Source organism: Orycteropus afer, unplaced genomic scaffold, assembly GCF_000298275.1.
Source record: "Orycteropus afer afer isolate SDZICR_OR568_19922 unplaced genomic scaffold, OryAfe1.0 scaffold00132, whole genome shotgun sequence".
NCBI classification, from domain to species: Eukaryota; Metazoa; Chordata; class Mammalia; order Tubulidentata; family Orycteropodidae; genus Orycteropus; species Orycteropus afer.
In genome coordinates, this window is record NW_006921719.1 from 5,882,324 (window position 1) to 5,896,779 (window position 14,456).

The 14,456-nt window shown below is 40.7% G+C and overlaps 1 protein-coding gene and 1 non-coding gene across 2 annotated transcripts in view; both read right to left on the minus strand.

Annotated features, from left to right (window-relative positions):
* Positions 1-221: 221 nt before the first annotated feature.
* Positions 222-14,456, minus strand: part of PDE8A (phosphodiesterase 8A) — a 259,288-nt gene continuing 245,053 nt past the window's right edge. The window contains exons 18-22 of the mRNA XM_007945121.2: positions 12,343-12,560; positions 10,661-10,793; positions 8,096-8,263; positions 3,098-3,227; positions 222-328 (exon numbers count right to left, since the gene is read on the minus strand). Coding sequence (XP_007943312.2) covers positions 222-328; positions 3,098-3,227; positions 8,096-8,263; positions 10,661-10,793; positions 12,343-12,560 — 756 coding nt within the window. The remainder of the gene's footprint in view (positions 329-3,097; positions 3,228-8,095; positions 8,264-10,660; positions 10,794-12,342; positions 12,561-14,456) is intronic.
* Positions 2,657-2,763, minus strand: LOC122150390. The gene has a single exon (XR_006163639.1). It is a non-coding gene; the product is annotated as a U6 spliceosomal RNA (small nuclear RNA).

Consider the following 14,456-nt stretch of genomic DNA (forward strand, 5'->3'; position numbering starts at 1 on the left):
GCCCTGCAAGAGGCCCAAGCTACAGTGGTAAAGCTGCACTTTATGGCAGTGGCATCGGACTGTGACTGTAGAAGGTACTGATGTCCCCATGTGTTTTCTCACAGGATATGCAGACCTGAGGATAGTTCTGCCTAGTATGGAAAGGACCAAGAACTCTAGCTGTCCTCAGGTTTTCCAAAATGACCTAAGGGACAAAGCTTTAGGGCCTAGGCAGTGGTGTGCTACTGGGGAGGTGGTCGGACGCTGCACAGCTTCATTTCATCCAGTCCTTTCCAGTACTTAAAGTTGTTGTCAAGGTGCTGCATTAAATCCGGCAGGTCAAGCAAGGCTGGAGGAAAAGACAGGAACATGATACCCTTTCACACCTCAGGTTAGAGGTTTAAGCTTTCTAATGAGAGCATTTTAAGGAAGCGGGACAGACAGCAGTCCTCTGCATAATGTTATGCAGACCCTGATGGAGCCCTGGTGGTGAAACGGTTAAGTGCTAGGCTGCCAATCAAAAAGTCAGCAGTTCAAATCTACCAGCTGTTCTGTGGGAGAAATAAGTCTGCTCTAGTAAAGAATGCAGCCCAGAAAACCCTCTGGGACAGTTCTACACTGTCTTATTGGGTCACTATGAGTTGAAACTGACTCGATGTCATACAACAGCAACAATCTGTTTAATTAAATTTATATATAAATAAAATTTGAGAACTCTGGTAGCGTAGTGCCTAAGGCATTTGACTGCTAACCAGAAGGCTGGCAGTTCAAACCCACCAGCCACTCCTTGGAAGGAAGATGGAGTATTCTACTTCCATAGTGATACCACATCAGAAACCCAAAAAGGGGTCACTATGAGTTGGGTCTGACTCGATAGCAGTGAGTTTGGTTTTTCATATATAAATTTCATTTTTAAAACTAGCAATTTTTCAGTGCCTTTGGGCCTGGGGAATCTGGAGCTGGGAACAAAAACGTCATTGAGTCCCCACTCTATGGCAGTGCCAGGTCCTGCCTGGCTCTCTCATGATACTGCCATGTGCTTAATATGTACCACATATACTGTTATGGATTGAACTGTTTCTCCCAGAAAAGACAGGTTGATGTTCTAATCACCTGTAAATGTGACCTTGTTTGGAAATACGGTTTTTCTTGTGAAGGCAGTGAGGTCACCTAAAGTAGGGCAGGTCAAAATACTAATCTCTTCTAAGTGATATTCTATAAAAGGACAGAACAGACAAACAGAGAAGACGCCAAGTGAAGATTCATCCGTAAGCCAAAGGCCAAGAAATTCTCAGGGTTTAGAAGCTGGAATAGACAAGGAAGAATCTTCCCCTAGCACCAATAGCGAGAGAGAGCATAGCCCCACCAATAACCTGATTTTGGACTTCCAGCCTCCCGAACTGTGAGAAATAATTTTCTGTTCTTTAAAGCCACTCACTTTGGGTATTTTGTTTAGCAGCTCTAGGAAACGAAGACATATGCTCTCTCTTTCCACCAGCACCGTATCTCTGAGAGGTGGGTAGTGATGAAGACATTTCACACATGAGGAAAGTGTGGTCTAAGTCCTAAAAGGGATAGCTTCACAACTTGTAGTCTGCCCTTAAAGCCACAGCTCTCTCCACTGCCTTAGTCCACCTACCCGACCTTGAGGCCCCATTCTGCTTGCTTTGGAGTGCCCTATGACCTCCATTGCCCTTGAGATGTGTGCTTATTTTCTCCTCATCAGATCTGAATCAACTCCAGATCCTTGCAGCCCTTCCCCTCAAGTACAGCTCAGGGCATAAAAGGTGCCCAGGCAATGTCCTGGAATCCTCATGTGTTAATCCTCTTACTGGCTCCTGTGTTCCCACTTAAAGGAGAATGCCTCTGTCTGAGAGACCACTCTGCTTGCAAGTCTGGTGCAGAGGGAACCTGGGAGCTCCATAGGGTTTTTTCAGTGGCTCTTTTTTCTGAGATGCCTCTGGGTGGACTTGAACCTCCAACTTTTCGATTAGCCACCAAGTGTATAACTATTTGGACCACAGTGACTTCTAGAGTAAATACTAGTGGTTTTTCAGTCCTAGTTTCTGTACTACTAGCTGTGTGATCCCAGTTCAATTTCCTCATTTATAAAACAGGTGTAATGACCCCTATACCTCCAGGGGGGTAAATGAGGAAATGCACGAAGAGCACCCTGCTCTCAGAGGCTCTTGGTGACAGTTCATTTCTTTTCCTCACACCCTCTTGAAAGCCTATGTCCCCAAATATACTCTAGAGTCAAATATACTATTTACTATTCAATATTCAGTTCCCGGTTAAAACTACCCAAGACTCACTGGGAGAATAAATATGACAAGTCTTTCTGTACCAAAAGGCAGTTCTGATAACTTCCCAGAAGAAAACAATAGTACCAGGGGTGTTAAGGGAGCTCTGGTGGCATAGTGCCTAAGGCATCTGACTGCTAACCAGAATGCTGACGGTTCAAACCCACCAGCCACTCCACGGTAGGAAGACTGGGCAATCTTCCATAGCGATACTGCCTTGGAAATCCAAGGATGGGTCACTATGAGTTGGATCCAACTTGACGGCAGTGAATTTTTTTTTTATAATTGTGATTTGGGTGAAAGTTTACAGAGCAAATTCACTTTCCATACAGCAGTTCACATACATGTTGTTTCAGGACATTGACTACAATTTAAAAAATATGGAACACTTCACGAATTTGAGTGTCATCCTTGTGCAGGGGCCATGCTAATCTTCTCTGTATTGTTTTAATTTTAGTATATGTGCTGCCGAAGAGAGCATGGCAGTGAGGTTTTTAGAGGGGTGTCAAAGTCTAGTACTATCAAACTGCGGCCCCACTTCCATTTCCTGGGAAGATGATAGGGGAATTTGTATTTTGTCCCCTTCAATTCTTAGTTGTTACCTAAATAACCCAGTCCCTATTTAGTTTTGGAAACTCTACTCCTGAAAAGGTCCCAGCATCTATCTGAATGGGGTCTCTCTGCTCCATTTCATAGTGCCAGGAAGAAAGCACTGTCTTCAATGGTGAAGTTTTTTTAGGGAATAAGGAGAATGCAAATTTAGACCCATGTTGCAAATCTTATTTTAAAGTAAAATATGCTACAAGATTTCTTACCGTCCCAAGAGTCAAACATGTCTGTGATGAAGTAGTCAATAAAAGAGATCTGGGATTTGGGGATGCTGCAGGTGTTTCTGTCAAAAACTGGCATCACCACAGGTAAGCCTTTCTGCTTCTCTTCATCAGTCTGCAATGCAGGAAATGCCCTGATTATGTGACTATGCTATTTGGCTCTAACACTTGAGAGCAGCCCCTCCACCAGAACCTCCCTCCTGGCAGTCCCCAATAACTTCCCCGGGTGAGAAGCCAATCACAGCAATAGCCAATGAAACCCCAACCTGCTACCAGCTACCAAGTTGCTCTCAGGATGGGGATGACTTCATTCTGTCAGGGAGCTTGCCCATATCCCAACCCAACCGAAACATTCTCCACACTGGTAAGCCTCCTTTCTAAAAGCTCCACAGGTAAGATTCCAAAGAGTATTTGTTGGTGTGTGAAAGCACTAGTTATCTACCTCTTTGGGGCTGAGTTGTTCCTGCCACCTTCCTATCCAGCAAATGTCTGAGGTGCCAGATACTGAAGTTACAGTGGTGAGAAACAGCCATACCTTCCCAGAGAGAAACAGTGCTGCTTCTCATCTGGGGCCAGATTATTTTACTTGAAGTTTCTGAATCTAGAGATCTTGGAGGCAAATGATGCTCTAGCTTGAAGAAATTTTATGTACTTTAGTCAAGCTCTTCCACAATATCCTTAGGATTCCAGAGACTTGCAGGAAACTGAAACCATTATTAAGACTGTGAGGTAAAAGGCAAGTTTATCTTGAAAAGTATCAAAGTGCATCTAGTTTTTTTGATTAGGTCTGGTTTGCCCAAGGGTCTTTGGAGAAAAGGGTGAGCTGATGCCCACAGGACAGCAATGAGGCCTTAAGGCTTCCAAGAAATCAGGTGGGAAACTGGAAGGCTATTTACTCAAAAGGGTCTAAGGGGTGTACAACCAGAATTACCAAGGTCCATCTTGGAGATGGGGAGCCAGTGCTATGAGCTAAGGTCAGACAGTGGGGTGGGGCAAAAAGCCACAGAGGTAAAGGATCAAGTAAGGAAGGAATGGGTTGGCCAGGTGAGTAGCTCAAAACTAAATCTGGACCTTAGGTGGGACCTAGAACATGTGTGGGGTCAGAGTGAGGGGATGGTGGCTGGAGGAGCTGTTGCACCACACACTAAGCCTTTCTCCCCTGTTGGCATGGGCAGTATGGCCATTGCTCTGGGAGATTCCTCTGGCTCTGAAAGGCATGGCTGACCTCACCTGCACTTGGACTCATTATCCCTGATTGTTGGAATGACTGTTAAGAGCCTGAGGTGTAGGCTGCTCTGTTATGCCAAATGTGTCAGGGAAGGGCTTGCTCAACACAGAAGAAAGGCAATGGAGTTGATGACCTCAGGAAACCCAGCCCAGGTTTCCTACCTAGAATGGCTCTCCTTGGAAGGCCTCCAGTGGGACTGTAGTAAGAGCCATGTGGAACAAGGGCTGTGCACACTGGGCTCTGATGAGCTGAGCTTTGTTGGCCATTTTGGGCTATGGAAATGGAGGACTCATGAGTAGCTACAGTGAACAGGACAAGAATGTGGATGTTCAGCATGACCGAAAGAAAACCTTCTTTGGGACTAGGAGCCTGTCCACCCAACCCTAACCCCAGGAACTGTTCCCAGGAAGCATACATTGATTAGATTCATCATGTGCAATACCACTCTCCATTTCCAAATTATTCCACCATCATTAACAGGAACTCAGTGCTCTCCTTAGTCAAGACTTCCCTTACTCTTCCTCTTCACCCCTGTTGTCGTCATGCACTACTGAGTCAATTGTGACTTTATAGAAGCATTTCTGCCAGTTTTTTTTCTCCTGTACAGGTACTGGTGGGTTTGAACCTGCAATCTTTTGAGTATTTAACCACAGAGTCATCAGGGTTCCTTTCTCACCCCTAGTAGCTACAAACAAATGTTGGTCTTTATACATTTGCATATTTCATGTAAGTGGGATCACATATATTTGCCCTTTGGTGACTGACTTATTTCATTCAGTATAATGTTTTCAAGATTCATCCATAGATGCCCTTTTTTGAGTAAGTTTCCTTCAATCTAAGAGTTTTTATGATGAATTGTTGTTGTTGTTGTTGTTATGTGCCATCGAGTCGGCCCCGACTCATAGCGACCCCTCCTTGGGTTTCCGAGGCAGTATCACTACGGAAGTAGGAATGCCCAACCTTCCTTCCGAGGAGTGGCTGAATAGGATGTTGAATTTGTCAAATGATTTTTCTCTATCTACTGAAATAATTGAACAGTTCTCCTTTATTCAATTAGTATGGTATATTATTATAATTAAAAATATATATATTAAACCAACTTTGCATTCCTGAGAAAAACCATACTTGTTCATGAGGAATTATGGACTATATTTTTTTCCTAGTATTGCCTTTGTCTGCTATGAGGGTAATAGACTTGTAAAACAGGTTGGGAAGTATTCTCATCACCTTCTATTTTCTGATACGGTTTGTAAGACTGGTGTTATTTATTCCTTAAATGTTCGATAGAAGTCATCAGTGAAACCAGCTGTATTTATCAAAGAATTTGCTCATTTCATTTAAGTTGTCAAAGTTGTTGGTATAAAGTTGTTCATAAGGAGCCCAAGTAAAAGTGCTAGTGTTTGGCTGCTAATCAAAAGGTTGGTTATTTGAACCCACCAGCTGCTCTGTGGGAAAAAGATGGGGGCAGTTCCACTCTGTCCTATAAGGTCGCCACAAGTTGGAATTGAATTGATGCAGTAGTGTGGTTGGTAAGTTGTCTGTGATTTTTTTTATTACCCTGTTACTGTCTGTAAAATCTATTGTGACAATACCTCTTTCATTCTTGATTTCCAATTTGTGTTCTTTCTCTTTTTCTTAATCTTGATCAGTCTAGCTAGGCAGGTATTTATTAATTTTGTTAATCTTGTCAAAGAATTAATTTTTGCTTTTCTCTACTTTTTTTTTTTTTGGCTATTGTTACTATTTCCTTATTTTTATTTATCTTGGGTTTACTTTGTCTTTTTCGAGTTTCTCATAAATCAATTAGGGCTTTTTTTTTTTTTAAATATTTAATATTATAAATCTCCCACTAAGGATCACTTTAGTTGCATTCCACAGTTTTGATATATTTTTATAATCGTTTAACCCTAAATATTTTTTAAGGCGCTTTGGTGGTAAAGTGACTAAGGCATTCAGCTGCTAACCAAAAGGTTAGGGGTTTGAACTAACCAGCACTCCATGGGAAAAAGATGAGGCAGTCTGCTTCTATAAAGATTTATAGTCTTGGAAACCCTATGGGGTACTTTTACTCTGTCCTATCTATAGGGTCTCTATGAGTTGGAATTAACCTAAATGTAGTGGCTTTTAAAAATATGTTTTCTAATTTCTCTTGTGATTTGACCCAGAAATGATTTGGGTATGTGTTGTTAAATTTCTAATTTAATACCACTGTGACCCCAGAACACATTCTGTATGATTTTAATTCTTACAAGCTTATTAAAATTGTTGTAGGCAATATACGGTTTATCTTGGTGAATGTATCACATGTACTTAATGTATATTCTGTAGACACAAGGTATAGTTTATTATAAATGGTTAATCAGGGTAAGGCGGTTGATAGTGGTATTCTGATTACATCTTAACTAACATTTTAATCTCATTGTTCTATCAATTACCGAGGGGGATGTTAAAATGTCTAACTATGATTACAGAATTGCCAATTATTCTCTGTTATTCTGTTAATTTTGCTTCATCTATTTTAAGGCTCTGTTATTAGGTGTTTATACATTTAAGGCTATTATTTTTTCATATAGAATTGATTCCTTTATCATTACTTTGTCTGTGGGAGCTCTGGTAGCATAGTGCCTAAGGCATCTGACTGCTAAGCAGAAGGCATTTCTTCATGTTCATGTGTGTGTTGGCTGCTTGAATATCTTCTTTAATGTGATGTGTCCATGTCCGCTGCCTATTTTTTAACTGGATTATTTGTTTTTTTGATGTTGAGGGGTTAAAGTTTTCTATAAATTTTAGAGAGATGTCCTTTGTTGGGCATTTCATTGACAAATATTTTTTCCTCCTCTGTAATTTCTTTTTACTCTTTCACAGAAGTCTTTTGATGTGCATCAGAATTTAAAAGGTCCCAGTCATCTAGTTTATCTCCTGTTGTTTATGCATTTTTGGTTATGCTTGACAGTCTATTTATGCTATAAATTAGGGCCCCTAAGTTTGCCCCTATTTTCTCTTTGATGAACTTTATACTTTTAGGTTTTACATTTAGGTTTTTGATCCATATTGAGTTTGTTTTTGTGTGTGGTGTGAGGTATGCATCTTGTTTTATTTTTCTGCAAATGGATATCCAGTTTTGCCAGTACCATTTGTTAAAGAGACTATCTCTTCCCCATTTAATGGGTTTTGACACTGGATTAAAGATAAGCTGTCCATAGGTGGATGGATCTATTTCTAACTTCTTTACTTAGTTCCATTGGCCTGTGTTGTAGTAGGTTTTGAGATCCAGGAGGATGAGACCTCCCACTTTGTTTTTCTTCTTCAGTATACTGCTTTGCTTATCTGAGCTCTTTCTTTTCCATATAAAATTTGTGATTGGTTTTTCCATAATCCTTAAAGAATCTTGATGGACTCTGGAGATAGGTGTAGTATTATCACTTTTCTATAGCTCTCTATTATTTCAAAATATCTGAGTTTTCCTTCTCTGACAAGTTTCTGGCTTTCACAGGCTTTACTGTATTTTGTCTGCAGTTTGTAATTATTACCTCCAGGAAAGGTGGTTCAATAGAACCTACCTGGATTCATCACTACAAGCAGAACTCAGATTCTTAAGTGGAACATCGATAAAGCAAATCAGAGACAAGGTGGGCTAGCCAGAACTAGGGTACCTCCCCCAACACCTGATTTGTTAAGTGGGCCTGAATAAAGGCTTTTGCATGGTAAAACCCTCTTTAACATATATATACGGAATTTAAGAGACAGAATCTTACCTGAGAGAAATATTCTTCTGAGATACGAGCAGCCCACTCAATGCAGAACTCCAGGGATCGACAAGGATTGGACACATCAGCACACTTAATTAGCATTCGTTTGATCAGAGTCCGGTTCTCTGGTGTCCTGAGCATAGAGTTTATTGCTTCTTGATCTTTATCAGTTTCCTAAAACATGAATGAGATTCAAGGTAATCAAAATGGGCTGCTTGGTGCCAGGTCCTCTTGTACTAGGGATGCTCCATTATAAGCACAAAAAGGCACTTGCTGGGATCCACAAGTTAAGGTTCCATAAAACATGGTGCTGAAGATATTCTACACATTTAACTTGGCTCTTCATTTTACAAAGGGGAAAACCAAGACCCAGTGAGATTCTAGCAGGACCCAGTAGTAGATGGTAGCAACAGGGTTTAGTATATCTCTCGTTTCCCTTCTTCTTGGCTCTTTCTTCTCTCCCTCTTACTCCAAATCTTTCTCACAGCTGCCTTTTCTGTTCTTCTCTCTCTCTCCCCCTTAGTAAATATAAGACAAAATTACTCTTTGAGTTCTTTGTAACCAAGAGGAGTATGCACTGAAGAAATAAAGAATTCCTCAGACAAAGGCTCTGGTGGTCCCCAGGTTCTCTGCATCTTACAACCCAACCCCCAACCCAGTTGTGTGATAGCTGTGATATCTTTAGAATTAGTGTTTAGTGTACCAAGATTATGTCACATATAATCATACTTCCTTACTTTGCTGCAACATTTTATGTTGCCCAAAAAACTTAACAGTCATTTTCTTTTGATCTATACTCACAAGACTGTGGTAGTCACGGTAAGTAAGCACTATTATTTTTTATTACATTTATAGATGAGGACCCTGGGATTCAGATAAAGTGACTCATAAAAAGTTCTCATTCTGGCTCAGCTGGGTAGCTTAAGTCCTACCTTTAGTGCTGGGCTCCTTCCATTCACAATACCACAAGGAGCCCCACTAGCTATGGATTCTCAATCCATAATGTAATGGAGTTGGAAGAAGGGAGTACTGGGGCAGAAAGCACTGTCAAAAGCGAAAGCAAACATGTTTCTTCATTCTGATTCCACGCCCATCAAATAGGCATGTAATCTGAATGTATAATGGCAGTGTCCAAGAAGGCCTGATGGGTCCATCTTCACAGGGATAAATCTGTCATCTTAAGCCTAGGGGGCCTGGTCTCCTGCAGTACCAGGGTGGACTCTGCCTCAGTAACTCTCCTTGCTCCAAGTTTCTATTGCCAACTAACTTCGAGATCACCCTTCTTTCTTCAGATGTATTAATACCTTTGGTATGACTGTAGTTCAGTGCTGCCAGCCTGGAAACTGTTCTCTGCTCTGACCCACTGGGTACTGATTTCCAGTCTAACTCTCAGAAGTAACCCCAATCACTAACAACAGAGATGAGAAACATGATTGTCAAATGGAGCAAAGTACTCAGCTGAGTTTGGGAACTATGCAGACTAAATAGAGGAAAACAAGTCTGTGAGGTATGTAGCTTCTTTCTTTGGCATAGGGTTAGCTAGGAGCAGTGGTTGGGCAACAGACAATCATCCCCATTCAGGAGAGCATGTCAGGGACCAAAGAAAGAGGCTCAGGTGGGAAACTCTCCACTGAAGTCCTTGGCAAGGCAATGAAGTCAGGAGTAAGGTGAAAAACTGGTAGAATAGGGAAAGGTGAAGGGAGTAGGGTCCTGAACATGTCAGAACATCAGGTTGAGCAGAAGTAAGCATGAAGGGCTAACAGGCTAAAAATCCAGAGAACAGACAAAGGTCATGGCCAAACAAAAGAGTTGTGAAAGTAAAATGGAGTTAAACAAGAAGGAATTGTGATCCTAGACTGACAGGGGAAGTCATGCTTGTGCATGGAGAAGTCTCTTAGGATGGTGATATGAGTTAGGGAGGAGAGAGAATGAAGATTGTCAGTTGGTGACTATGGGTAGATAGGACGTCAGATGTGTGGACCTTAGTGGAAGAAGGTTCATGAAAGAACATATTGTGTAGGTTGCTGATCTCACAATGACTCTACTGTAAAAGGTACCATCTGTTAAGTACCTATTATGTGCCATGTCTGTCAATCCTATGCCCTGAGTTTTCTTATCCCCAGAGTAGAAGTAGGATAGGAACTCAAATCTGTCTGCTACCTTAGCTGTGGTCTCCCGTCTGGAGAAAGTTTAAGGTTGTATTTGTCAGGAAGTTGTGGATTCTATGCCTTAACTTCAGAAATGAGGGACAACAATAATGTTACAAGGGTACAACTTCCTGACCCTCACATTCCTGTGACATGCACCAACAAAGAATGGCTGCTGCTACCACAGAATGTACACACAACACATTGTTGTTATGTGCCGTCGAGTCAGCCCTGACTCATAGCGACCCCTCCTTGGGTTTCCGAGGCAGTATCACTACGGAAGTAGGATTGCCCAACCTTCCTTCCGAGGAGTGGCTGGTGGGTTTGAACCGCCAGCCATCTGGTTAGCAGGCAAGTGTCTTAGCCACTATGCTACCAGAGCCCCTAATCAATACATTAGGGCCCCAAAAACAGATTTCCTTACCTTGTTTTCTTCTAGTAATGCCAGGGGCTTGTTGACACTGTTGACAAACTTGTTGACATGCTCAAAGTGCTTTGTCATCTCTGTGGCTAGGACCATGTCAATAATACCTTGGCGTAGCATCCGATAGTCATTCCTATTCCAGACGACAAATGCAAGGCTGCTATAGATGACTAATCCTGACAGATAGTACTCCTGAAAACAACCTATTACCCAGGATATGTGTACACTGCAGTTAAAATTCTAGTATCTCTGAACATCACTAGGGATACTTTAAAAGGATACTGCAGAAATTATAGGTTAGCAACGGGAAGCTGAAAGTTAAAATCAGAACCTTAAGGACAAATCTTTATAGATGAAATATTTACATTGCTGTCACTGTGTAGTATATTGCATATAGATTTAGAATAAAACAAAGTATGGGAGAACTAAAAGCAGCTCTATTAATGAAGATAGAGATGTGCAGTTACAGAAAATGTAATATACACATTTGGGCACCTTGAGACCCAACCTCTGAGGGCAGACTTGAGAGCTGGGAAAAGTCACAAGGAGTATTTGTATCTCTTTGTCTTTATTATTTCTTAAAAAAGCAATATATATAATTCAAAAGGTACAAAAGAGTATGAAGTGAAGTCTCCCCTTTCTCCACTTATCTATCTAGTTTCCTTCCCTGAAGACACCTTTCCAGGGAGGACTGATGCATATATAGACAAATAGGGATAATAGTATTTCAATTCCACCACAGAAAAAAGGAGTTCTGTAAAATCAGGAATTCCCTGTTTTAAAAATATCCAAATAAATATTCCTCAGGACATAATGCTTTTTCCTTCTTCCAAATGGTATCTGCTTGGTCCCTTCTATGTGCCAGTTACTGAGGGTACAGTGATAAGACATGGAACAAACACTTACGCCCTTTCAGAGCTTAAGAATCTCATCACACATTGAACAACTACTTACTGTACATTTTTTGCAAATGACGTGCCTACACACGTAACACTGGCAAAGCACACTTACAAAAATATTGTGTGGGTGGGTTGTATGGTTGGAACACTGTATAATATGCAAGTTATTTGCATAAAATACAGTAATAAAGAATGTGGTGTTGTGAAGGAACTTGAGACTGAGTAATTAGGTTCAACTTAATGTGGCAGACAAGGAAAAACTTCCCCAAAGAAGTAATCTGAAAACAGAGACAAGATAAGAAGGTCACTGTGCAAAGGAAGGCAGAGTATTCCCAGAGATAAAGATGATTGCTTCTCTGAGCTGCTATGTTATTAACACGTTAGCTATAAACTTCATCTTTTTGAAATACCAAGTGATAAAAAAGGACTGGGCCTTGAAGACATAACTACAAATCAAAGAAGTTAGACACAAAAGGTCATAAATTGTATGATTCCATTTATATGGAAATGTCCAGAACTGGCAAATCTATAGAGACAAAGTAGATCACTAGTGGCCTAGGACTAGGAAAGAAGGTGGGAGGAAACAGGAATTGACAGCTAATAGGTTTGGAGTTTCCTTTTAGTGTGATGAAAATGTTCTAAAATTGATTGTGGTGATGGCTGTACAACCCTGAATATATCAGAAATCACTGTAACTTTAAATGGGTAAACTGTATGTTATACGAATTATATATATAGATAGATCAACATGCATAAATTTTCCTAGTTAGTCATGGTTCTTACCTCTCCATGTTTTTAAAGATATTACATTTATCATCTTGAATGGTCAGCTGGAAGCCCAGGGCTGCATGGTGGCTTTCCAGGACAGCAGTGTCATTATACAAAATGGCCAGCTCACTTTCCGCATTACACAAAAAAGAGTTGGTTCTTCCAGGGTGATCCACGTCATGAATGGTGGCTGCAAGGAGGGCAGCAACCTCATCAACTGGATCTAAAGTTTGCTAGAAACAAGACATCTTTTCAAAATGAGGTATGGCTTTGGAGGCAAGAAAGCCCTCTGCACAGTTTCCTTTTCGCCCTGTTAACTTTAAGGTAAGAAAGGTTTCTGGGAAAAGCTAATCATGTGAACAAATCCTGTCTTCCTACCCTCAATCTAAAAGTTATCTCTTTGTATATGTTTATCAGAGAACAGGATCTGATCTTCAGAGTCTCACACAAGTTAAGGACTTAGCAAAATACAGGGTGTCCTCAACAGATATGAGTTATTCTTTCTCTAGACCTAGCATAAAGAAAAGTCTGAGATGTTAGACCAACATAAACTAGTTGTTGTTACGTGCCATCGAGTCGGATCCGACTCATAGGATCCCTCCTTGGGTTTCCCAGGCAGTAGCACTATGGAAGTAGATTGCCCAACCTTCCTTCTCAGGAGTGGCTGATGGGTTTGAACCGACAGCCTTGTGGTTAGCAGTCAAATGCCTTAGGCACTATGCCACCAGAGCTCCTACATAAACTACTATTACTCTGAAATAATTTTTAAAAATATGCATCACTTGGGGAAGGGTCTGGTAGTCTATTTTTCTCATTTTGGTGCTATCTTTGTTAGGCTGGTGTTAGGGCTTTGTGAATCTAAATTTTGTGCTTTAAGCTTTCCATCATTTTTTAAGTTCTGAAGAAGTTTATGTAGCATGAGAACATTTCTTCAAGGTCTAAAGAGCTCACCTGTCCATCTGGGTCAGGAACCAGGTTATGAAGAAATGAGTTCAGAGTTTAAAAATGACTTGTTACATCAATTCTACTTAAAATATTTACAAAGCAGCATCTATTTTAATTGAATTAGCACAGATGTGTATAGTGCTCTCTTCTATCCTTTTCCATTTCAAGTTTGTGGGTCTCTTTATTTCTTTATTAATTCTTGATTAGTTTGGGGAGAGCTTTATCAATCTTTAAAAAACCACTCTGGATTTATCATTTTGCTCTTTTGATTAACTGACAGCACTGAACTATGAATTGTGCTCTGACTCATGTTAAGCCCATGTACCACAGAACAGAATCTTGCTTGGTCCTGCATCATCTTCACAATCACTGGTCTGCTCAAGTCCATTGTTACGCCATTGTGTATTCTGAGTGTTTTCCAACCCAGTACTATATTGGACAATATTCTGTGGTGATCCATAATATTTTAATTGGCTTATTTTTGGAAGTAGAACATCAGGCCTTTCATCTTAGTCTGGCAGCTCTGCTGAAACCATGAGTGACCCTGCTGGTATGTGAAACACCAGTGGCATAGCTTCTAGCAATATAGCAACACACAAGCCACCACAGAAAGACAAACTGACAGATGGGTGGTGGAAAATTGAATATGCACCTTTAAATATACCTTCATTCTATAAGTTTTGACAGATAGGAGAGTCTGATTTTTTGTTGTTTTCCAAGTAATCTTTCATTTGGGGTTTTATCAATGATCATAAAGATGGTACAGGACCAGGCAATGTTTCATTCTGTTACACACAGACTCACCATGAGTTGTAGCCAATCTGGCAGCATTCATTGTGATCATTTTTGGAAATGCTCTATAAACATTTGAAAAAAAAGCATTTGCTCTGGCTCTGCCTAACTATGTTCAATGTGGTCCCGGCCACCCTGTGGCCTTCACCAAGACATCAGTAAATGGGGCCTTGCCGTCTCATTCCTCATTAGGGGTTTTCTTAGAAATAAAACCAATGATTTGGTTCTTATACTGTCAAGTATTTCTAGGAGTGAAGTGGTTATGTCACTGCAATTTCATGAACTCTTATAATGTATCTTGAAAAATATAACACAAGTACTTTGGCAGATCAGTACAAGTCTACTTGTTGCTTTGAGAATTTCCCTGCTGAAATTATTTACAACATAAGTTC